The following is a 25,846-nucleotide window of genomic DNA, read 5'->3' on the forward strand; positions in this document are numbered from 1 at the left end:
ATAGTTGGATTAGTCATGCGAGGTAAAAGCGAAGTCCCTGCCAAGATGTAATCAATCCTTGACCAAGACCCATGAGCATTAGAGTAGTGTGTGTATTCCCTCCCATCTGGATTAAAAGATCGCCATACATCCACCAGTTGCAGATCTGAGAGGAAAGATTGTAAGATTTTATCAGATGCTCTCACTGTCACTGGAGATGTTCTCGTGCCCTTCCTATCTTCCATGTGCGACAATACAGTATTCAAATCTCCTGCAACAATTTTGTTGCGGGCATTATCAAGTGAAATTTGGATCTGTAAGTCCACGTAGAATTGCTTGTTATCCCCGTTCGGTCCATAAATGTTATAAATGCTAAGTTCCCCCGCTGGAGTATCTAAAAGGGTATGGAGAAGCCTGCCTTCCAAGTCTGCATGTTGGGACTTTACCTGAAAAGCTAATGATTTACTCAAAAGTGTAAGAACTCCACCTTTTCTATCAGCAGAGGCTGATCCTAGTACTTCTCCCACCCAGAATTTTTTCATCCGAAAAAAATCCCTTTCACGTAAATGAGTCTCCTGGAGGAGGGCTATGTCAGCTCCCAGACGCTTCAGGTGCCGGAGTACCATAGAGCGTTTATGAGGGGACAGTAGTCCCTTGACATTCCATGTCACAATCTTCATGGGGGGAATAGAGTAATACATGATTTAATGTCTAGGAGTTCTGTCCACACCCAGCATAACATAAGATATAGGCAATAATATAAGAATTTGCAGTCCTGACCAATTTGTCTATGCACATATATAACCAATTGAACAACAAAATAACAAACATTAACCATAGCAGTAAATCTGCAAATCTCCTGTGGGAGAATAATCATCATAAATGGACTTCGCTTTTTTCCGACATGCGGAGTGCCCGTGCGGCCATTTGTAAAGAGAAGGAGGTCGTACCAACCATTGGTGAACTTAACCCGACATATCGACTCCATCAATTACCCTTTACACATTGAATATCACAGAACTAAAACATAGCAATATGCATTTTGTATATCAACCATACTCACGTATCCCCATATCCTGTCATACCACAGAGTAGGAGGATGGTCATCTATTGCAAATATGAGCATAATGCATGAAAGCAATCAAATCAGTCCTTCAGATATTAAAGAGGCTCTGTCACCAGATTTTGCAGCCCCTATCTGCTATTGGAGCAGATCGGCGCTGCAATGTAGATTACAGTAACGTTTTTATTTTTAAAAAACGAGCAGTTATAAGCATTTTCGTATTTATGCAAATGAGGCTTGCAAAAGTACAACTGGGCGTGTTGAAAAGTAAAAGTACAACTGGGCGTGTATTATGTGCGTACATCGGGGCGTGTTTACTACTTTTACTAGCTGGGCGTTCTGATGAGAAGTATCATCCACTTCTCTTCAGAACGCCCAGCTTCTGGCAGTGCAGACACAGCCGTGTTCTCCAGAGATCACGCTGTGTCGTCATTCACAGGTCCTGCATCGTGTCAGACGAGCGAGGACACATCGGCACCAGAGGCTACAGATGATTCTGCAGCAGCATCGGCGTTTGCAGGTAAGTCGATGTAGCTACTTACCTGCAAATGCTGATGCTGCTGCAGAATCAACTGTAGCCTCTGGTGCCGACACGATGCAGGACCTGTGAGTGACGTCACAGATCTGCACTGCCAGAAGCTGGGCGTTCTGAAGAGAAGTGGATGATAGTTCTCATCAGAAAGCCCAGCTAGTAAAAGTAGTAAACACGCCCCGATGTACGCACATAATACACGCCCAGTTGTACTTTTGCAAGCCTCATTTGCATAAATACGAAAATGGTCATAACTTGGCCAAAAATGCTCGTTTTTTAAAAATAAAAACATTACTGTAATCTACATTGCAGCGCCGATCTGCTGCAATAGCAGATAGGGGCTGGAAATCTGGTGACAGAGCCTCTTTAAAGGAAAAAATAGTGGTTAAGACAGTGGAAGAGATCCTATAGTCCCGATGTCAGCGGTGTTTCAGAGGCGTCTTCGCCGCCCCAATGGCGGCTGTTGAGGACCGCGTTCTGCTTGCTGCAGCCGTTGCATATGTTCCAGATGATGAGGCGGCCAAAAGATCAGACAGTACTGTCTCCGCTTCTTCAGGATCCGTGTAGATCTCATTGGTGCCATCTGGCCTGGTAAGGCGTAGTGTCGCTGGATATTGAAGCTGAAATCGCCATTTATTGTGATGAAGCGCTGTACAAATCTTGCTGAACGCTCTGCGCCTGCGGGTGAGCTCAACAGAATAATCTCCAAACAATAGCACATTTACCCCTTCAATGCGTAAGGGCTGGGCCTTTCTTTTATAAGCTCTCAAAATGGCCTCTTTTTCTGAGTAGTCGAGATACTTGGCTATAACTTGTCGAGGTCGATCAGGCTGACTCCTAGTCTGTGGCATGGTAGTGCGCTGCATATTGTCAGGGCCCAGACGGTGTGCTCGCTCAACTTTAAACGGTCCCTCCAAATCGAGAAGGAGAGGTATTTGCACCGCACATATGTGAAACAGTGCACTGGCAGGCACAGATTCCGGGAGACCCACCAACCTTAAATTACTGCGTCTGGACCGATTTTCTAGGTCATCAATTTTTTCCAAAATACGGCCTTTTTCCCTCAGCAGATCTCTAATATGCGTGTGTGCTTTCGCCATATCATCCTCAGCAGCTGAAATGCGATGCTCCGCTTCATCTAGTCTGGCGGTATGCGCAGCAACTTCCGATTGTAGAATCTGAAGAGAGTCAGTGATAGTTTTAGCCAACGTAGATTGTAAATCCGGTGAAATCCGTTTAGCGACTTTAATAGCCAGTTTTTTATAATCAATGTGAAGAGGCTGTGCATTAGATTTGGAGTCCTCAGACTCTGCCTCAGATGAAAGATCTTCCACTTCCTCTTTGCTAGCAGACGAGCGGCTCGCCGCCATCTTATCTGTGCGAGACGTCGGAGACATGTCTCCCTCAAGATGTATAGATGCAATCACTCCTCCGGTAAGTAAAAGTGTCTTCCTCTGTAGGGTTAAGAAAACAACCCTGAAGGTTTTCTCTGCGTTGTAAATCACAGGAGCTTATGATTTAGGGAGGCCACTACGGAGCACTCGTCTCCTGCTTCTTCACATGTCGGCGCCGGAACCGGAAGTCGTATTGTTACATTTTTAAAAAAAATACACCTTCACCTTTTTTACAATAAACATTAAAATAAGTCTCAATACATAAAATACACACATTCAGTAATGGCGCGGACAACAATGTTTTTGCATCATTTATGATGTGTACGCTGTAAAAAAATGAAATAAACACGGCTTTCATTCACTTATTAATGTGAGGCGCGAGGTGCGATGAATTTACCCTCCATGTTCCTCACATTAATAGTAATTAACCCCATCATGTACCTCGCACATTAACCCAATATGACTGAGAAACATGATGGGATTAATTACTATTAATGTGAGGCGCGTTCAAAATTCATCACACGTCGCGCCTCACATCAGAAAACGGAAGAATTTTTTTTTATTACTGTTGGCAAAAGTATCGAAATTGGTATCGAAATCGCAATACTAAACGAAGTATCGGTATCGAAGTCCAAATTCTGGTATCGTGACATCCCTAGTCTACATATTGTCTACACACAGGTTGTGTGTTACCTTGTGAGCCTGCAGTCCGGTACACAGGCTCCCGGGATGCACGGAATCCGCCACGGATCTGAGGGAAGCCGGTATTAGCCGCCAGGGAACATCTCTGTAAGATCCTCTGGCCCGCCCTTTCCTCTCATTCCCTGCCTCTCAGATCTCGCGCGATGAAGCAGCCTATCTGCGCATGCGCGAGTTCAAAGAGACAGAGAGTACTGGGTCCTGCCGCCGATGGCCATAGTGAAGCGATCCTGCACGAAATGGTGAGTATATCTTAAATTCTATATTTTAAGGGTAAAAGTTGGGGGTCGTCTTATACGCCCAGTCGTCTTATACGCCGACATATACGGTAACATAATCCAATTTTTCTTCCCAGTTCGTCAAAAAAAATAGCAGGTCGTCAGCATATAAAATAATTTTATCCTCTTCACCCCTAGCTCCAAAACCCACAATATTTCCATCCTCTCTGATCAAACAGGCGAGAGGTTCCATTGCCAATGCAAAGAGTAGGGGAGAAAGAGGACAAACCTGTCTTGTGCTCCTACTTAATTATTATTGAAAAATTCTGAGTTCTCACCATTTATGTTAATGTTTGCTCTAGGACCATTATATAATAATTTAACCATTCCTATAAAAGATTCTCCAAAACCTTGCTTTCTCATGACTGCCCATAAATAGCCCCACTCCACTCTGTCAAATGCTTTAACTGCATCAAGAGACAGAATGGAGCTGGGGGGCCTCTCCTGGTGTAACTTGAATATTCCCAAATACCCGACGGACACACTGGTTGACCTGTTCTACCAGAAATAAATCCCTGCTGATCACTTTGTCCTACAGTAGAGATTACTTTAGCCAACCTTCCCGCCAACACTTTGGCGAAAAGTTCAGCATCCGTGTTCAATAGGGAAATAGGTCTGTAAGATTCCATCCTTTCCCGGCATTTACATTTAATATTTTTTTTTCACTTTTAATATTTTATTTTTGTGCATTATTTTACATTTTATTTAACTGTTTTTTATCTTTTTGTTAGTCCCCCTAGGGGATCGCTGGTACAATAAACTGTAATACCTATGTATTGCAGTATATTGTGCTATATATGTACAATGACGTCACATGTGGCCAAGAGGTAAAAGCTCAGCTAATTTATTGGCATACTGTATGTTGCGACAAAATTATGACTTAATCTGCCTATTTTTATAAAACTGTTGGAACATACATTACTGCCATTAACATTCACACTGGCTAAAATTACAACACTTTTTTTTTTCTACGCCATGGGGTTTAAATATATCTAAATCCTGGTCAAGTAGTAAGCCACAACCACTTTCAGTCCTCTTTTACAAACTGGCGTGCATGGAGCAAATGGCACTAAATTCTGGAGCAAATGGTTAATAAATATGTCACATAGCAAATAAGACAAAATTTTGCCGTAAAATGCACCAAAAAAAGGCGCTAATACATTGATAAATATGGGCCATTGACTGAGAATCTCTCATGTGTTCAAAGCAAAAATGCAATTGCCAGTTGTTACAATCATTCATACACTTGGAATAATTTTCTATAAGAAGTCAATTATGGCAAAATAAAATATTGGATCTGATTGTTGGGAAATCTTTAATTCTACGCCTGCTTTAAAGGGGTTGTCCAGTTTAGAAAACCCATTTTTATATAGCCTAATATAGAATTCTAAGGATATAGAGTAGGGTTCCCTGTTCAGGATCCTAATCTCTTGATCAGAGTAGAGATCAGTTGCAGAAAGCGTCTCTTGCTCTGGAGGACCTGTCCTGTACTACACAGACAACCCATTGATATGTTTGGACACTGTGTAATCCTTCATTTTCCCTGTGGTGGCGCTGCAGGAAGATTGAGCACTTCCTGTCAGGTTTCCTCACAAATTATAGCGGATCGCAGGGGGTCTCAGCAGGGGGAGACTTTGTGATGAGCTTATTCTCAAGGATCCTTCTAACAAATAGAGATTATCAAAAGCAGAGAAACCCTTTAATTAATAGATTCAGTAATAATTTACCATAAATGTTGTGTGTGTTGATGTGAGAGTCTAGGTATCTATACACCAGTAGTTCTATGTCCTTCTTCATAATATATAATTCCAACTGAAATATTGTATATTGTTGCAGCATTTTTGTCCTTTACTTTCTGATCTTCTTGCTTACCCCTGTAGCTAGTATAATTTGGATAATTTATTTTTCTCGTCGGTCGCTAATGAGAAATCCTTACAGATGCTAGATAAAACAAAATTGTGTAAAACACCTGGGGAAAAGATGTAATGAGGCAGACAAGGTCAGCAGCGCACACTCTTTGCTGAGGTGAATATGACAGCTTAACAGCATGGATCCTTTTTAATTTAGAGGATTTATTGCACAGGGACCACAGCAGAGGTTGGAGAAGCGTCTGCAACAGATGAAATATTTCAGATAAAAAGTGAGATTTCAGCAGTGGAGGTGGGAGCGGTGATGAGCTCAGTGTATTGGTTTTTCTATTTTAAGCCCGGTGTCTTACGGGGAGCTGACTTTTTTAACATCTCTCTGTCTTTGTTACTGGCTCAGTCGAAGTTATGTCACTTATACTGTGAACTTCTTTATTGAGAGAATTTATTTAGATGTGTCGAGGGAGAGAACTATTCCGTTAAAGGGGTTTTCTACTTCAAAGAGCAATTTTATTTTTTATATAAAAGTTTACACGTTTCCCCTTGTGTGAGGTCTGTCAATATAATATTCTGTCATTTCAGAGCTTTTTTGGAATCCTACACAGGAAATAGATTCTGGGTGACTACCACTAATGGCAGCCATTACAGTGCTCATAGGAGTTGCCTGTCAGCTTTTTACAATGTATAAATCCGCATTGTTCTACATATGTATACATGGTATTACATTTTCTTGCAACTCATTTCCCTCTTTCCTATTATTCTGCCTGTGTAAGGCCTAATTTAGACGAGCATGTTCGGTCCCTGATATACGGTCCGTGTGTCGGCCGCATTTCCCCGACCGAACACACTGCAGGGAGCCGGGCTCCTAGCATCATAGTTATCTATGACGCTAGGAGTCCCTGCCTCGTTGCGGGACAATTGTCCCGTACTGTAATCATGTTTTCAGTACGGGACAGTAGTTCCATGGAGAGGCAGAGACACCTAGTGTTATAGATAACTATGATGCTAGGAGCCCGGCTCCCTGCAGTGTGTTCGGTCCGGGAAATGCGGCCGACACACGGACCGTATATCACGGACCGAACACGCTCGTCTGAATTAGGTCTAAGTCTGCATTTACATGGCCATATTTTCTGTCCATGTAGGATCAGTATATCTGATTCCAAAAATGGGACCTGTTCTCATCATCTCTTTGTTATACAGATTATATACAGACCTAAATCACAACCATGCTAATGCAGCCATGCAAACTTGGCATAGAAAATAACGGGACGCGTTTTTATAACAACCATTGGAACTGTAATCCCAGCCTCATTGTATGTCTTCATTGTTTGCCACCCAGCTTTCCAAGAAGACGAGATAACTAAAAGGGCCGAATGGAATATTACAGTTTACACATATAATGGTTGAATAAGTACAATGGATATAAATTTACTCATCTTGTCCTTTGTTACAGTCTGTATTCTAATTTAGAACTCTAGTTAGATTTCTGCAGGCTTCAGAGCTGAAATCTACCAGCATTTAGGCCCTGTTCACACTGAGTATTTTTGCAGGCAGAGTTTTGAGGCAGATTTTGACCTGCCGGCAGAACATTAGCCGCGTTTTTCGTGGCGTTTTTCACTGTCTTGAGGCCCCATGCACACGACCGTAGATTTCGTCTGTAATTGTGGACCGTAATTACGGTCCGCAATTACGGACTCATTCATTTCTATTAACCACGGACACCTATTTGCGGGAAGGTGTCCGGGCTGTAGAAAGCCTCCACAAAAGATAGAATATGTACTTTATATGGGAGCACGGGTCGAAAATGTGGGTGGCTGTCCGCGGCCGCCAGTGGCTGGCCGTGCCTGTAACCACGGACCATGATTACAGGCACGGCCATGTGCAAAGTGTTCCACTGAATTATAGCAGTTGAGCTAAGCTGTGGTCTGTAATGAGTCTGAAGACCAGCACAACCATCATGTGTATGAATGAATCTCTAGACTATAATACAGGCTGTAACAGGATCAGTACAAGATTAGTAATGCAATTAATTTACAAAGCTACTGAACTTTTTACATAGATTACGCCTAAACATAAACTGTAAAAAATAATTCAAAGGTGAATGTACCCTTTACAGACTTCACTCAACATACTCCTCAAGAACATATTTTCATTTTAGGAGAAAATGTGCTTTAAGAATCAATTGCAAGTAGTATTTACAGTTTTGCTCTGGTTGATTTTACTTGAAATTACAATTCTTTCAGATCAAGCTGTTACCGATCACATCTAAGTTCATAATTTGGATTTGATCGGTAACTGCTTGATACTATGTGTCAGAGACATGCAGGATCCGCTTTCACCTAACCCGTTAGTCCCACTGACCTGACAGATTCAGGTCTTAGCAAACAATACAGCTGCTCTGTATGCAGTATATAAAGCAGCTGTATCTCAAAAAGTAAAAATATTTTTTAATGAAATGTGTTTGGGAAGTTGCACCAATCACACTGATGCACAATTTCATTTTTTTAAAAAAAACAAAACAAAACAAACCTATGTCAAAGATGTACATAGGATTGAATAATTTTTTTTTAGTGGAAATTTGTCTATTCCTGGTGTCATCATTTAACAGCAGCTACATATGGTATTACAAGCTTGAGTGGTTCAGTTTATTGCTCAGCTGATACCAGGTATGAGGGATGAGAGATTTCTGGGCATCATCTTTGTACATGACCAGGTTGGGGGATAGAACAGGTGATGTCTGTCAAGTTGCAGAGTAAAGAACCTTGATTACATCTCACATCTCCCGAGGATTTCAATCCATTAGAGCACAGAATGGCATAAGAAGCAAGAAGACAGAAAAATCAAAGGCTGTTCATTGATTCAGCCTCACATCTGGATTGTTCTGTCAAGGGTGGCAGATTATAACAGAAATATATGGAAATGGTCATCTTATAAACAATCTCTGCTTGCTCTTGGAAATGATCAATCCAGGATTTGGTATTAATAAATTCCAGTATACATGGATAAAGCAAAAGTGATCAATGAAATAGCTGAAATAATAGCATCTTACAATAACATCTCATTCTTGCCTGCTCTTCCTCCCATCCTCCACAATGCAGTTCCCTATATCAACATCTGCTCTCCAGTTTTGTGTCCTCTGGGTTCCTTTCCATCCTATTCATCTATTTTCCTCTTTGTCTCCAGAGTTTTTTTCATGTCCATTCTATTCTTTACTAACACAGCAATAAAGTGTAAAGTATCAAACAGACTCAACATCAAGGAATGCGTGCAAAATCTTAAAGGGAACCTGTCATGTTGAAAATGTAGTCAAGTCTGCAGCCAGCATGATATAGAGCAGGAGGAGCTGAGCAGTGTGATATATATATTTTTGTGAAAACATTTAGGTTAACCTTTAATTTATTTATTTAAACCTCTACTCATTCTGGTCTTAGGAGTCCAGTGGGCGGTCTCAATCCATGATTGACAGCCTTCCTTTTATACAATGCACTCAAATTCTTCAGGCTCTTTAAATTTTTTCACGTTTTGTTGAGGACTTGTTCTAAAATAAAAAAAATCTAGTTTTTCCCCATCACTCTGCGCTCAATACCCCATAATGACAAAGGGAAAACAGAATGTTAGTTCTCTTTGCTAATTTATTGAAAAGGAAAAGTGAAAATATTGCATTGACATAAGTATTCAGACCCTTTAAACCGATAACAGCCTCCAGTCTTCTTGGGTATGATGCCACAAGGTTTACACATCTGGAATTGGAGGTTTTCTGCCATTCTTCTCGGCAGATCCTCTCAAGCTCTGTCAGGTTGGATGAGGACCGTCAGTGGACAGACATTTTCAGGTCTCTCCAGGGATGTTCGATTGGGTTCAAGTCAGGTCTGGGCCACTAAAGGAAATTCACAGAGTTGTTCCTAAGCCAGTCCTGTGTTGTCTTGGCTGAGTGTTTAGGGTCAATGTCTTGTTGGAAAGTGTACCCGAGGTCCAGTCTGAGGTTCAGGACACTCTGGATCAGGTTTTCATTAAGAATATCTCTGTACTTTGATCCATTCATCTTCCCCTCAATCCTGACCAGTCTCCATTTCCCAGCAGCTGAAAAACACCCTCACAGTATGATGCTGCCCCCACCATGCTTCACTGTAGGGTGGTATTGGGCAGGAGATGAGCAGTTCCTGGTTTCCTCCAGACATGATTCTTAGAATTGAGGCCAAAAAGTTAAATCTTGGTTTCATCAGACCACAGATTCTTGTTTCTCAAGTCCGAGAGTCCGTTATGTGCTTTCTCGCAAACCCTACGTGTGTTTTATGTGTCTTTTTTTTTACTGAGGAAAGACTTCTTTCTGTCCACTCTCCCATAAAGCCCAAATTGGTGGAGTGCTGCAGTGATGGTTGTCCTTCTGGAAGTTTCTGCCATCTGTACACAGGATTTAAGCCATTAATGGAGGTAAGACAGAGTGACAATTGGTACTTGGTCACCTCTCCTACCAAGGCCCTTCTCCCCCAATTTGGTGGGGCGGCCAGCTCTAGGAAAAGTCCTGGTTGTTCCAAACTTCTTCCATTTAAGAATTATGGAGGCCACTGTGCTCTTGGGAACTTTCAGTGCAGGAGACATTTTTTTTGTACCCTTCTCCAGATCTGTGCCGCCACACAATCCTGTCTGTGAGATCTACAGGCAGTTCTTTCCTACTCATGACTTGGTTTTGCTCTGATATGCATTGTCATCTGTGAGACCTTATATAGACAGGGGTGTGTCTTTCCAAATCATGTCCAATGAAGTGAATTTACCACAGGTGGACATCAATCAAGGTGTAGAAACATTTCAAAGATGATCTAGAGAAATGGGATGCCCCCAGAGCTAAATTTCAGGTATCCTAGCAAAGGGTCTGAATACTTATGTCAATTTGAAATTCGAGTTTTTGAGCTTTAATAAATTTGCAAAAAAAAATAAAAATATAAAATTATGTTTTCACTTTGTCATTATGGGGTATTTTATTTTAGCACAAGGCATCAACATAACAAAAGGTCTGAAGACTTTCTGAATTCACTTATAGGTGTGCAAAATAAAAGTAATTGTCAAACACTGAGTTAGGCCTCATGCACACGACCGTATTTTTGTCCACCCGTAAATACTGGCGTAAATACGGGTCCTTGGTCACACGTATTCGACCCGTATTGCACCAGTATTTATGGACCCGTGCCCGTAAATACGGGTCCGGTGTCACCCGTATTCCACCCGTATTTACGGGCATGTTTTTGGCTGCAAAATTGCACTGCACTAATCGGCAGCCCTTCTCTCTATCAGTGCAGGATAGAGAGAAGGGACAGCCCTTTCCGTAATAAAAGTAAAAGAAATTCATACTTAGCCAGCCGTTGTCTTGGTGACGCGTCCCTCTCTTGACATCCAGTCCGACCTCCCTGGATAACGCGGCAGTCCATGTGACCGCTGCAGCCAGTGATTGGCCTGTGATTGGCTGCAGCGGTCACATGGGCTGTAACGTCATCCCAGGAGGCCGGACTGGAGGAAGAAGCAGGGAGTTCTGGGTAAGTATGAACGTTTTTTTTTCGTTTTTTTTACAGCTTTATCTATATTGTGATCGGTAGCCACTGTTCAGGGTGCTGAAACAGTTACTGCTGATCGTTTAACTCTTTCAGCACCCTGGAGAGTGACTATTTACTGACGTCGCCTAGCAACGCTCCCGTAATTACGGGTGCACACACGTAGTCACCCGTAATTACGGGAGCCCCATAGACTTCTATGGGCTGCCCGTGCCGTAATTACGTCCTGAAATAGGACATGTTCTATCTTTTTCAACGGCACGGGCACCTTCCCGTAAGCATACGGGGAGGTACCCGTGGCCAATAGAAGTACGGTCCGTAATTACGGGAGTTTTTACGGTCGTGTGCATGGGGCCTAAGACCATTCACTGGACTCCTAAGACCAGAATGAGCAGAGGTTTAAATGACTACATTTATATGGACTCTTTTCCAACAAAACGATATATCAAATTGCGTAGCTCCTGCTCCAAAAAATGCTGCCCGCCGATTGGACTTCATTTTCAACATGACAGATTCCCTTTAAGGGTATGTTCACATGCTAGACTAAAAACGTCTGAAAATACAGAGCTGTTTTCAAGGGAAAACAGCTCCTGATTTTCAGATGTTTTTTGAGCCACTCGCGATTTTTGCTGCGTTTTTGGAGCTGTTTTCAATAGAGTCTATGAAAAACGGCTCCAAAAACGTCCCAAGAAGTGACCTGCACCTCTTTTTCGTGGGCGTTTTTTTGAAAAACGGCCACGTAAAAAAACGGCCCATCAGAACAGAACGCCGTTTTTCCCCATTGAAATCAATGGGCAGATGTTTGGAAGCGTTCTGCTTCCAATTTTTTGGATGCTTTTCGGGCGTTTACGGCCCGAAAAACGGCCGAAAATAGGCCGTGTGAACATACCCTAACTCCTATACAAAATGGGACTATTAAGAAGTTTAACAGACTCTCCTTTTGTGGTCACCCTTCTCAGATGGATACCCCAGTTTCTTCAAGTTAAAGAAGCATAGTGGTTATTAGGGCTAGGTAGGGAGAGCTATCACTCCCATTCTTTGTGGCACGCTCACCCTGATGGCTAATCTAGATGGCTCACCTTTTCCACCCAAAAACACCGGTCAGGTTTAGGTTGTAGTTACACATGCCATTTTTTGTTGATGTTTTTTGCTACAATTTTGCGCTAACTCTGCAAAAAAATCACAAAGCCAGCACGTGTAAATACACCCCAACATAGGTAAAGGATCTAAAAAAAAAACAAAGTCAAATCACTAATCTTTTCCCCTTTCAACCTCTGTTATTGACTCTCAGAGACACTGCTGAAAGTGATTTCTGCTGCCTTGCTTACTGTATTCTCCTGTCGCACCGACAACCTTACACGACTTAGTCCTAGCACTGCTGACTTTCCTAGGACTGGGCGGCCTGTCAATGGAGGTGTATCCAATACAAATAGCAAGTGATCTGACACTGCATGCACTGTTTTATTATTCAAAAATACTGGAATTTACTGTTACCGGTAAAATATTTTACTTTTAGCGGCCTCCCAGTCTAAATACCGGCTAAGCAGTGGTTTATCGGCCTTGTGGCGACCCCACTCTAATCTTGTTCTTACATATGGGTAAGATCTGACCAGTTTGTACCAAGTACATTAATCACTAGTGTAATATTGGTGTTGTGAATATATACCCTTGATAAATGCAGTTTTTGAGATACACTTGCATGTGTTTCCTACACCTCTCTATGTGTATCACTCACTTTTTTTGGGTGGGGTGGGTTCAAATATGTATTCGGGTATATTAAGAATGAGATACAAGTATTCCATCCCTGATGTGGGCCACTGTCATATTGTGAGATACTGTAATTTGTTGAATTCTCTTGTTGGTTTAAAACTGCTAATTTGTATAGGTAGTACCGATGTATGGAGATTTGGTACACATTTTTTACATGATCAATTTTATACGTATTTACACATAATTTAGCATGTATTCCTTCTCTATGTTATTTTCTATTCTTTGAAGTGGATATCCCAGCCCTGAATACCATAATTTATTTGCAGACATTGCAGGATACTTAAACCGAAAATGCATCATGAATCAATATGGCGCAATTTATGTAAAAAATAAAAAGAGAAAGTATGTACAAATTACATGGGCTGATCCTAGGGTGTTGACCCAAAAAGCATCACAACTGAATATATATAACCTAGAGGAAATAGATGCTAAGAAACAAGAAGATTATGAAAAATAGAAAAATACTTTATTAACATACATAATACAGGACAATAAACAATGAATAAAAATAAGGAATCCATAGACCAGCAGTTAAAAAGGAACACATCTACCAAATGATCATAGATTACAAATTTGTATCCATGGCTAACCTTCAGAAAAAATACGAGTAGTAGAGTGACCATATGTAGATGTGTCAATATTTTGCATAAACACAATAAATGTGTATAGAAATGCTAATAAGTCATATGTTAGTAAATTTGCAAGTACAGATATAACCCATAAAATAGTGTGAAAATGGTATAATAACCACATATGAATGTAGCAGTGTGCTACATAAACACAATTGGTGTATATAGCAATGCTAGTAAGCCATATGTATACTCTATACAGAACAATGTTAGTGAACTATATGTATAGTCAATGCCTTATAGATTCACAAGTGTAATGGTATGCAACATAAAGACAGTGAACATACAAGTGGTCAAATATACACTGAAGGAAAAAACAATCATATGAAAAGTTGATATAGCATATCAAAAGGGAAATAACATACCCCTAGTAAATGCAGGAAAGAACACAACCGGAGTCCACCCCAACACGCGTTTCGGCGCAAATGCCTTCGTCTGGGGGTGGCGTTAGACCTCCAGTCTGATCCTATTTAAATGGAGCCGAGCCAATTGCAAGAGCATGCGTTACCTGAAGAGTACTCAGTTTAATGACTATTACCCTCACAGCATAATTACTGGTCGCTGTGTCCCAGATAGTGAAGTGGCCGCGCCTCCGAAAACGTCAGTCGTGAGGGGCCGGAACCAGAAACACGTCACCGCGTCAGAAGACCCGGTCACGTGAATCCAGTATTTAACACGTCACGAGTGATGGAGACGGAGGCCGATCACCATACAGCAATGACAGAGCGGAACAGTGAGGCAGAGAACACAGAGACGCTATTTGAAATAGAAATGATCAATACGAGTTTGGGTTTACAAGGCACAAATGCACCATTGTAGATAATTGATACATCCCGTGATATGGCTGCGTGGTGCATCCACCCATACAAGAGGAGTAGATGCATCACGGAGCAAATAGCCGAGTGAAGAAATTGAATATATGCCAGTACATGAATAAAAAAAAATGAATGAATATAATAAAGCAATAAAAATCAACACCAAAAGCCGTGTGTGAATACACTTATCCAAAATAATCAAAGAAATACATATATAATCATAAATATTCGAAAATAAATAAATAGTGAAAAAAGTGTGAGATAAAAAATGTGATAAAGGATAAACGTGATAAACAAATATATATAATAGTGTACTAAATGTGATACGGCAAGTAGTGTTATTTATAAGTGTATATGTAAAAAAATATAAAAAATTAAGAATAAATAATAAAAGTGATAAATACATATATGTGGTTGTGTACATGTGATACGTAAATGATGATATTTCTGAGTGTATACCTCAAAATACAATAAAAAAAATCATATATTTGTTCAAACAAACATGTAGCAACATATATATATAAACATATATCAAACTGTGGTTTTTCAGAACATCGAGTGGTTCCACAAAAATTTGCATACATTTCAACGGCAATGAACGATATTGACCGACCACCGAAGAAAGTGCCAAAATTATTTTAACGACCCCAAAATAAAAAGGATTAGATTCCGAAAAATACAGTAGGGTTATCAATATACTTCTAATCTGTATGAGAAGAAATATAGAATTAGTTCAAATCACGAAAAATGATAAAAACAATAAAATATAACCAACAGCACTAAAATAACTGGCAATCAGAGAAATGCAGAGAACCCAGTGGTCTCGTTTAGGCCCTTGGGAAATACAGTTTGGAGCCTCCTAATCCACTTACATTCTCTCTGTAAGAGAAGTTTCTTTAGATCACCACCTCTCATGTTGCTGTTGATGTGATCAATACCTTTCACCTTTAACAATCTAGAATTGCATAAATGGTGGAGTCGAAAATGTTTGGGGATTGTTTTTAATTGCTCCACATCTACTGCCGTCTTTGCGCTCTCTATGTCTCTAACATGTTCTCTTACACGAATTCGGAACTCACGAGTGGTCATGCCTATGTAAATTTTAGGACATGAGCATGTTGCATAATAAATGACACCCTTGGTGTTGCAGGTGATCGGCCAACAGCTTTTAAATTTATTAGTGCCACTGGAGTAAAAAAAGAACTCAGAGCGCTCAATATTAGGACAGCTTAAACAGTCCCCACACAACCTACACCCCCATTTGGGACCTTTTGTGCCAAACACTTTACCGGGTTTAATCGGTGTCAAATAACTGTGTACTATGGTGTCGCGCAGTTACGTGCTCTGTGAGGCGCCATAGCAGGATAATCAGGTAGCACTTTTTGTAGCGTTGGGTCGGTCAACAACACCGGCCAGAATTTGCTCAATGTATCACGCATTTCTGCCCAGCATGAATTAAATGTCACAAATCTCACCTTGGATTTACGCTGATCTTTGGGGGTTATTTGAAGGAGTTGTTCTCGAGGAGTTTGTTGCGCTCAATGGCGCGCCTTACAGATGTTGTGGTGACTGTAACCCCTCTGAATGAACCTATCCTTTAACTCACTAGATCGAAATTTAAAATCCTCAGGTGTTGAGCAGATCTTTTTGACACGTAGAAATTGTCCAATTGGGATCGCTTCAATAGTATGTCGGGGATGTGAAGAGGTTGCAGGCAGCAGTCAATTAGTTGACGTTTCTTTTTGAAAAATATCTTTTTATTAAGCAGTAAATAATACATAACAAACAGTTATTATAGTGCATGACTTGGAGCAGATAAACGTAAATTACAGACTTTTTAACATTTAGCGTGTGGGTAAAGACATAGGCATAATAAATCACCCGCCGGTGACGCGAAGGCAATAGAATCCTGACAAATAAGAGTACCCTCATGTAATCTAACAAATCTTTCCCTTTACGAAAATTAATAATCCAATAACTGTGAGAGACAGCACATACAATTCATTAACCAATGAATAACAAATGAATAACAATTCCAGTACTACAATACCTTTAATCAATTTTGTATAAAGGAAAACTCACTTCATGCTTCATGCTACCCCTAGATTCAGTATATCGGCCCGGCACAGGACTCACGCATGGGATATACATTAGATATAAAAAAATGTGGAGATATGTCTAGACCTTACGTAGAACCTGTTTTGTCTCTGCACTGGGACAGCCATGGGCTCCACACTTTTAGAAAACGGTCCCTGGTTTGAGTTACCCAAGCTGCCAACTCCTCCATACGACAGATATGCTGCATTTTATCCAACCATAGTTCTACTGTAGGTGGGTTAGTCTGTCTCCACAGTGTGGGAACGAGCAATTTAGCTGCCGAGATCATCTGTGTCGGCAGGTTGTATCTGGAGGGTGTAAAGCCAGGCTGAGGTAGCCACAAGAACACTAACTCTGCCGTTAACTTAATCTGTGTAGAGCAGACAGTGTTGATAGCCCTCTCAATCCCCTTCCAGAAACTAATAATTCTAGGACAACTCCACCATATATGTAGGTAAGAACCTGGCCCCTCATTACATCTCCAACATTTATTAACAATTATTAATAGTGGGGTTTCTGTTCCGACTTCCCCATTAGGAGACCTCTATATAATTTGGACAGAATCTTTGCAGGAGTAGTTGGCAATAGTGTGTAATTTTCTAACCATGTCGGATCAGTCTGAGACGTCTTGGAGATGGACTTAAACGTATCTGTTGTAGCTACATAATCCGCCACTTGCAAAGCATTCGGACGCCTCAACCCCTGTTCTTCAAATATCTGTGCAAGGCTTGGAGGACCCAAAGGGTCCAAGAGAACCGATATCTTGACGGTGTTCAGCCTCCTCCAGAAGTCTGCCGTTCTATCAGACTTTCTACCCAGGAAGGACGGTAGAACACTCAGTGGTGCCAGTGGGGAGAGGAGTTTCCCCGTCATGTTCAGAGCTCCTGCAGTGTGACACACACGAATCGTCCCCTTAGTGATAGGGCTCAAATCCCCCCTTTTTGCTATCAGATCATCTCGCACCCAGAGTAATTGAAACGTGTCAGACCCCATAAGCGTTCTTTCCATAACTACAGACAACATGTTATTACCCCCATCTGCCAACTGCGTCCATCGTGAGAGATGGTTAGCATAGAAATACAGTTCCAAGTCAGGGAACAGTTCCACCCTGTTCTCTTTTCTGTGAGAGAGGATTATAGGCTAGTCTGGGGCGTTTAGAATGCCATAAGAAGGATGTAAACAGGGATTTAAAGTTACGAAAGTAGCTTCTCGGGACCCCAATGGGCAAGGCAGTCAGCAGGTACATGATCTGTGGAAGTATATACGTAGTCAATATGTTTTTCCTACCGAACCACGAGAGGAATGGCAACTTAAGGGCCCCTATTTGTGAACGAATTTGAATAAAGAGGGGTTTGTAATTAATGGAGAACAATTCCCCAAGGTCAGCTGGGATCATAATCCCCAAAAATTTGATGACTTTGGGTGGCCATTTGAAAGGAGGTCAACTTTGCAGTTGTGAGATAGTCCGCGACGAGACGTTAATATTAAGCGATTCTGATTTACTAAGGTTAATTTTAAAATTTTAAATAAAACCAAATTTGTCTGAAATAAAACCAAATTTGTCAGTTGACGTTTCTTTACGGTATAGATCGGTCTGTAAAAAAACCATTTACATCCCTTTTAATCAAAATGTCAAAAAAAAATAAATCAATGCTCTGATGACTCCACTTACAAGTGAGATTAATGTTAAGAGTGTTCTGGTTTAGTTTATTAATAAATGACAGTAACTCATCTGAGGTCCCCTGCCAGATCACGAAAATGTCATCAATGAACTAGGCTCAAAAAAGGACCCGGCTCATTGATGGCATACGATCTGACACAAAAAAAAAGGTCTCTTTCCCACAGCCTCAGGAACAGATTGGCATAAGAGGGAGCACATGCTGCCCTCATTGCCATTCCCTGGAGCTGTAGGAAAAAGGAGTCATTAAAAGTAAAAAAGTTATGTTTAAGGACAAAGTCCAACAAGGACAGGATGAGTTGAGAGACCTCTTTCTCGATGTTACTCATCAATAAGAAATTTTCCACTGCATGCAAACCATCCTTATGTTGGATGCTGGTATATAAGGACTCAACATCACATGTTACCAAAATGTAGTCCGGGTCCAAATGGATCCCTTCAATTTTCAGCAATAGGTCAGCTGAATCCCGGAGGTAGATTGGAAGACATTCCACCAATGGTTTCAGATGGAAGTCAATCCATCTACAAATTCTCTCTGTCAAACGCACAGTACCCGATATAAATGGCCTACCTGGCGGATTCTTTACATCTTTGTGTATTTTTGGTAATAGGTACATGGTTGGTATGGTGGATTCCATTACATTTAGGGAGTCCCTCAGAGATTTTGAAATGATCCCATTGTCCATGGCCTCCTGTAGGATCTGAAGTAACTCCAATCTAAAGGACAATAAGGGATTGAAGGTAAGTATCTTGTAACAGGAGACATTTCTTAATTGGCGATTCACCTCATTAACATACATCTGCCGTGGCCATAATACCACATTGCCCCCCCCCCCCCTTGTCAGCTGGTTTTACTACTACTACATCATGCCATGATCTAATTCGCTCCAGACTCTCCCTCTCAGACGTGGTTAAATTATCATTTTTAATCTTACTTGATATAGTCTTCCATTTGTCAGAGACCAATTTGACAAAAAGGTCCACAGCGGTACAAGTGGAGAGAGCAGGAAGTTTAGTAGATTTTTTCTTTATACAATCTGGTATCTTACCTTCAGGTATGGATTCATCCTGATTGTATAATTCCTCTAAAACTCTCAATGTCTTCTTTTCTTCTGCTGTTGTAAAAATGTTATCCTCCTTGAAATACCATTTCTTGAAGATCAATGATCTGCCAAACAGTTGCAGATCTTTCACTGCCAAAAAAGGATCAAAGGGGGAAGCAGGAGAAAATGTTAAGCCTTTTTCCAACAGAGAGATATCACTGTTGATCAATGTATGTTTGGACAAATTAATTACCTTCATGCCCCGTTGTCCCATATTAGAGTCACTGTCATGATACTTGGAGTTGTATTCAGCTCCCTTATTGGTCTTTTTCTTAGGATACACAGAATTATTACAATTTGCCTTCCGCTTTTGTCCAGTGGTGGTGTGTCTAGAACCCGTGCTACGTAAAGTCATTTCATGATGATCACTAAGTGACGATATGGATGAAATAGATGAGGAGCGACTAATGTGCGCATTAGTTATTCTCCGATTCCAACGCTACATCTTTTTTTGGGCATAGTCATCATTATCTCGAATAAGTTTCTTGGTTTTAGCGGACTCAATTTCCTTTTCCCACACAATGCATTGTTGATCCAATTGCATATTGAAGCTCTCAAGACTTTCTTTTGACATTTCCGATTTTAATCGTGATTGTATTATTTCTAATTCACCATCCATATTATCTAATGATTTATTATTTAAATCAATCAGTTGTTCCATCATTCGACGTGACCAAGAACTACAATTATCTTCCCATAGAGATGTAAAATTTTCATCATCTATGGGGAATGATGGAAAGACTTGAATACGTAGTCCCCTAAGAATGAGACCACGTTGGAGGTAGTTTGCAGGATACTTGCCTAGGCTGTTAAATGGAAATCTGCCTTATGCCGGGATACAGGAGCAAAGGACAAATAAATGCATAAATAGGCAAATTTGCCTACTGGCCTCTGGTAAATAAGGCTGATAACCCTTGTGGAGGCTGTAATGGCCATCTTATGTACACATCTTTTTTTTTTTTTTTTATTGTAGTTGAGAATTTAATAAAGCAACCATAACTGTTTAACTGACCAATTTTTTATGATTTATATTAATCCATTGTTATGAAGCTTTATCTTTTTTTCTGTTTGTAATGTTATGTCACATTGTTTTTTCTAGCCGTCCATCTTTATTAATTCAAAAACAAACTAACAAATTATGTTTTTGTGTAATATTTGCTTTCCCATATGATATGTTAACAGATTCACTTTGCAGTCTGAACCACACAATTAAAACAAGCAGTCATATTACCAAGCTCCAGTATCTGATATAATTCATGCTATTTACCGGTATGGCTTTGTGCTATCTACCCTGCTATTTACCAGCAATGGCCACTGAAAAGGGATCTTGCTGTATCCTAAAGTAGTGTTAATGGATCTAATGGGGATGAGACGTATGACTTAAAGGGGCTCTGTCACCACATTATAAGTGCCCTATCTTGTACATGATATGATCGGCGCTGTAATGTAGGTAACAGCAGTGTTTTTTATTTATATAACGATAATTTTTGAGTTATGACCTATTTTAGCTTTATGCTAATGAGTTTCTTAATGACCAACTGGGCGTGTTTTACTTTTTGACCAAGTGGGCGTAGTGGAGAGAAGTGTATGACGCTGACCAATCAGCGTTATGCACTTCTCTCCATTCATTTACACAGCATATAGTGATCTTATTAGCCTATTTATGCAGCCTATATGTTGGCATTATAATACCCGTCGCTCAGTGTTATATACCCAGCACTATGCAAAGACTGATGTTATATTTATTTTACTTATCTTTGGTCAATGGCTAAACATAAATATCATCATAAAACAATAAAAATCCTATCATTGGCCGGTTTCCATAGCAACTTTCTGCAATCTTGCAGATTTTTTTTATCCCCAGTGACCACAGGCAAGGTTAAATAAGCTTAGACTTTATTAAAAAATAAAAACAAAAGCCTATGGTGAAGGAATCGATTTGGATTGATGGGCACAGTATTTCCTGCAGCAGCGTGCTCTAGCCGCAGTATGTGGGGCCATTTGGTAGCTTGCCTTAGGAGTATGAGAATGAAGGTGGTATGCAGAGAAAGTCTTCATTTTCTGGAATGATGTTACTAGCTGAATGTAGGATAGCATTTAACGGGAATATATACGACCTTAATGAAATTTTGTTCTGAGATGATAAACTTTTGGACCAAAATTAAATGCACAGGCAGCGTTTTTTACGTTTTTCCCATTATAAGGCATTTTTAAGAGAAAAAAATCTTTATTCTTTTTTCTGTCGACTATTTAACTTTTTTTTTAACCCCTCTGTGGGACTTGAATATCAGATCTCCTGGCCGCGTCTATATTGCATTGCAATACTTCTCTATTGCAATATATTATGCCTGTCAGTGTTAAACTGACAGGCAACCCCTTACAGTAGGCCCTGCCTAATAGGCTCTCGTATTTTGTATTGTTATGACCCCGGCTGCCATGGCTACCCATCAGCACCACACGATCGCATACAGGGGAAGCACCTTCCCTCTGTAAAAGCACAGGTGACCGCGACAGAAGAGAGCAGATCTGCATTGCCATCGGACTGCGCGGGAACGGGATCATGTGAGTAAGTAAAGTTTTTTGTTTTTTTCTAATAAAACTGTGAGTGGCATTATCTATAGTGGGGGCTCTATCTACAGGGGGGTCATCTATATCTGGGCCACTATACAGGGGGGTCTATATGTGGGGATGTAGGGCACTATCTACAGGGGTGGTCTATATGTGGGGATGTGAGGCGCTATCTACAGGGGGGTCTATGTGGGGCACTATATATAGGGGGGTCTATATGTGGGGATGTGGGCCATTATATACAAAGGGTCTATATGTGGGGATGTGGTCCACTATATACAGGGGTGTCTATATGTGGGCCACTATCTACAGGGGGGTCTATATGTGGGGATGTGGGCCACTATATGTGGGCCACTATATACAGGGGGGTCTTTATGTGGGCCACTATCTAAAGGGGGGTCTATATGTGGGGCACTATATACAGGGGGAGCTATATGTGAGACACTATACAGGGGTGGGCTACATGTAGAGCACTATAGGGGAGCTATTTTTAGTGCACTTTCTATAGGTGTGGGCTATATTTGGGACACTATATACAGGGGTGGGTTACCTGTGGGGCACTAGCTAAAGGGTGGCTCTATGTAGGGCACTGTCTACAGGGGTGAGCTATGTGTGGGACACTATATACAGGGGGAGCTATATGTGAGACACTATCTACAGAGGTGGGCTATATGTGGAGCACTATCTATAGGGGAAGCTATATGTAGGGCAGCATGGTCGCTCAGTGGTTAGCACTATTGCCTTGCAGCCCTGGAGTCCATATGTGGGCACTATCTACAGAGGGCTGTATGTAGGGCACTATCTACAGAGGTTCTATGGGGGCCATTATCTACAGGGGGCTATGGGGGCACTATCTACAGGGGCACAGTGTGTGTGTGTGTGTGTGTGGTACTATTATAATCAGGGACACAGTGTATGGCGCTGTTATAATTAGAGGTGCAGTGTATGGCGCTTTAGTATGTTTAGAGGTGTTGAGAATTTTAACTTCGTTTATAGGTGCAGAAATGTTTTAAAAGTGAGAAGCTGAAGACATCTGAGCGGAAAACTGCAGAAATGGGTCATGGCCGGTAGAAATCCATCATAGAAGTCTGGACCGGAGGGAGAAGAATAGAACTGGAATCTGAGACATCACCGGTGAGTCACTTAATGTAAATGTTTATTCTGCCTCTAATCAGCACTGTAGTCACTGTATGATCTGCAGCAAGATGATGGGTGGTATGATTTTTTTTGTGAAACAGCATCTCCCAGCATATCCTTACCATTGTCGGGCCCATGCTGGGAGCTGTAGTTTTACGCCGTACAAACCTATACGACAGGGGTTGCACTAAATTGAGCTTTATTTGTTCTGTTGCTGTATATATGTACTGATCTTTGTTATGATGCTGTATGTAAGTACTGTGCTTGGTTTTGGTGTTGTATATATGTACTGATCTTAGTTCTGATGCTGTATGTATATACTGAGCTTTGTTCTAGTGCTGTATATACGTATGAGATTGGTTCTGGTGCTGTATATATGTAATGAGTTTGGTTCTGGGGATGTATATATGTACTGAGCTTAGTTCTGGTGCTGTATATATGTACTGAGCTTGGTTCTAGTGCTGTATTTATGTACTGAGGTTGGTTCTGGTGCTGTATTTATGTACTGAGGTTTGTTCTGGTGCTGTATTTATGTACTGAGGTTGGTTCTAGTGCTGTATTTATGTACTGAGCTTGGTTCTGGTACTGTATGGCACTATCTACAAGGGGGAAGTGGGGGCACTATCTACAAATGGGGTGTGACACTGTCTATAGGCGGGGCTACATAGCACTGTCTACAGGGGGGCTGTATGGCACATTCTACAGGAGGCACTATTTATAGGTGGGGCTGCTTGTGGCACCCGGGGGGGGGCCCGGTCAAGAGTTTGCTATGGGGCCCAGTCTTTCCTAGTTATGACCCTGCTTGAAGTAGTTGGAATTCAGAAGACCTCTGTCAGCTAAGGGCAGGAAACTAAGGCGAAGAAGACAAAGACCAACCAAATTGGAACAGGTGAAGATTGGAAGAATTTCACCGGGTCATTCTGCTGCTTTTGCTATACCACTGAAATGTTAGAATCAAAATTTATCATAAACCACATAATTCCATGGATTCTTCTTGCTTTGTGTCAACTGTGTGGTTTACAAATAAGCCCTTATTGGGTTCTAAGTTGTAGCAAATATTTTATAATGCAGAAATGCTTTATAGATAAATGTAAATATATAAAATGACTTCATGATTCACATTAACGTTGTATTACTGCAAATTGGGTAAGGATGATGCAAAAACGTTTGTCGTATACAACTTAATGTGCTATTAAATAGCACGTTACATCAACTGCAACATGAGCCATGTTGTATATTTAATTTCTTGTACCGAGTGTTATGTTCAATATGTGGCTCGCACGACCTTCTGCCTTGGGATCGTATATCAGTACACATGTATAATAGTTATAATGAGAGTGCTAGAAGTCATTCTAGTTCCTCAGAACATTTGTTACGTTTATTTTTTTCCATGTAATAGGCATTTGTAGGGTTAAAAGGCCCCAAGAGACATAGTCTCCTTATATGAAAAAAAACAAAAACCATTTGGATTTTTGCATTGGGGGAGAGTCCTTAACGGATTGAATCTAAAAAAAACATATATTATGTTGTTAAAGATGATCTGTCGCCTGAATGCATTGCCCTGCTTATGGGTAGCACAGCCCAAACAGCACAAATATATTGTGCCATTTGGCTAATAGCAGCTAACTAAGTATACAATGTTTTCATGAGAGGGGCAATCTGCATGCCTCCTCCTCCATGTAACTGCATGTATACACGGCCTTCGTATAATGAATGTTGTAATTATGCTATTTTGCATTAAAGAGGATCTGTCACTAGGTCATATAAGTTCAACTGGTTAATAGATCTAAATAGTGCTGTCTTCTTGATTCCAACACCTTTTTTTTTTTTTTTTCCCTGGGCCCTTCGTTCCAGAGATATGGCCCACTGATGTGTTAGCTCCCTATATGCAAATGTACTGTAGTTAGCCAATGTGGTGGCTAGCTTCCCTGCCTCTGATGCTGACCAATCAGTACGAGGCAGCTTAGACACATGACTTTATATCATGGCCCCGTGAAGCACATATTTTCAGTAGATGTGTTTACAAGCCGATCCACACGTTACGCTTTCCGACTGAGTAAAAGGAATTGGTATTTTGAACGAACAACAATATTGGTATTCACCACAGATTCTTTTATAATGATAGAATATCGATAACACTGATCCATATAAAGTTATTTCATACGGATGCTGCGGTCTTTTGACTTTCTTTTCACAGATCTCACTGTGTGCTGCAGTCTCACTTTTTTTATTTTCATTTTAGGTAAATTTCAATGAGCCACTCTCCATGCTGCAGAGACTTACTGAAGACTTAGAATACCATGAGCTTCTGGACAAGGCAGTCAAGTGTGAAAACTCTATAGAACAGATGTGCTTTGTTGCAGCCTTCTCTGTGTCTTCCTATTCCACCACAGTCCACCGGACAGCAAAACCATTCAATCCTTTATTAGGAGAAACATTTGAACTTGACCGACTGGAAGATTTAGGGTTCAGGTCGATTTGTGAACAGGTGGGTAGAATTGGAGCTGACTTGCAAAAGGGGTTGTCTTCATGAGACAACCCCTATTTAAGAAGACGCTAGCCCAGTGATCGGCTCACCGCCATGGATATGGCTTCTCTAACCTCTGATGATGAGCTGTTATCATCAGAGGAAGCTGCTCTTACATATTGGCTCACCATTCTAGCTCATAGATGGATATCCCTAGTTGGTGCGATCC

General features: G+C 40.9%; 1 protein-coding gene across 1 annotated transcript in view; it reads left to right on the forward strand.

Moving 5' to 3' along the window:
* OSBP2 (oxysterol binding protein 2) overlaps window positions 1–25,846 on the forward strand; it is a 385,374-nt gene that overhangs the window by 325,311 nt on the left and 34,217 nt on the right. Inside the window, exon 8 of the mRNA XM_075835587.1 lies at window positions 25,393–25,638. Within this exon, the coding sequence (XP_075691702.1) occupies window positions 25,393–25,638 (246 nt within the window). The remainder of the gene's footprint in view (window positions 1–25,392; window positions 25,639–25,846) is intronic.

Source organism: Rhinoderma darwinii, chromosome 1 (genome assembly GCF_050947455.1).
Source record: "Rhinoderma darwinii isolate aRhiDar2 chromosome 1, aRhiDar2.hap1, whole genome shotgun sequence".
Classification (NCBI taxonomy): domain Eukaryota; kingdom Metazoa; phylum Chordata; class Amphibia; order Anura; family Rhinodermatidae; genus Rhinoderma; species Rhinoderma darwinii.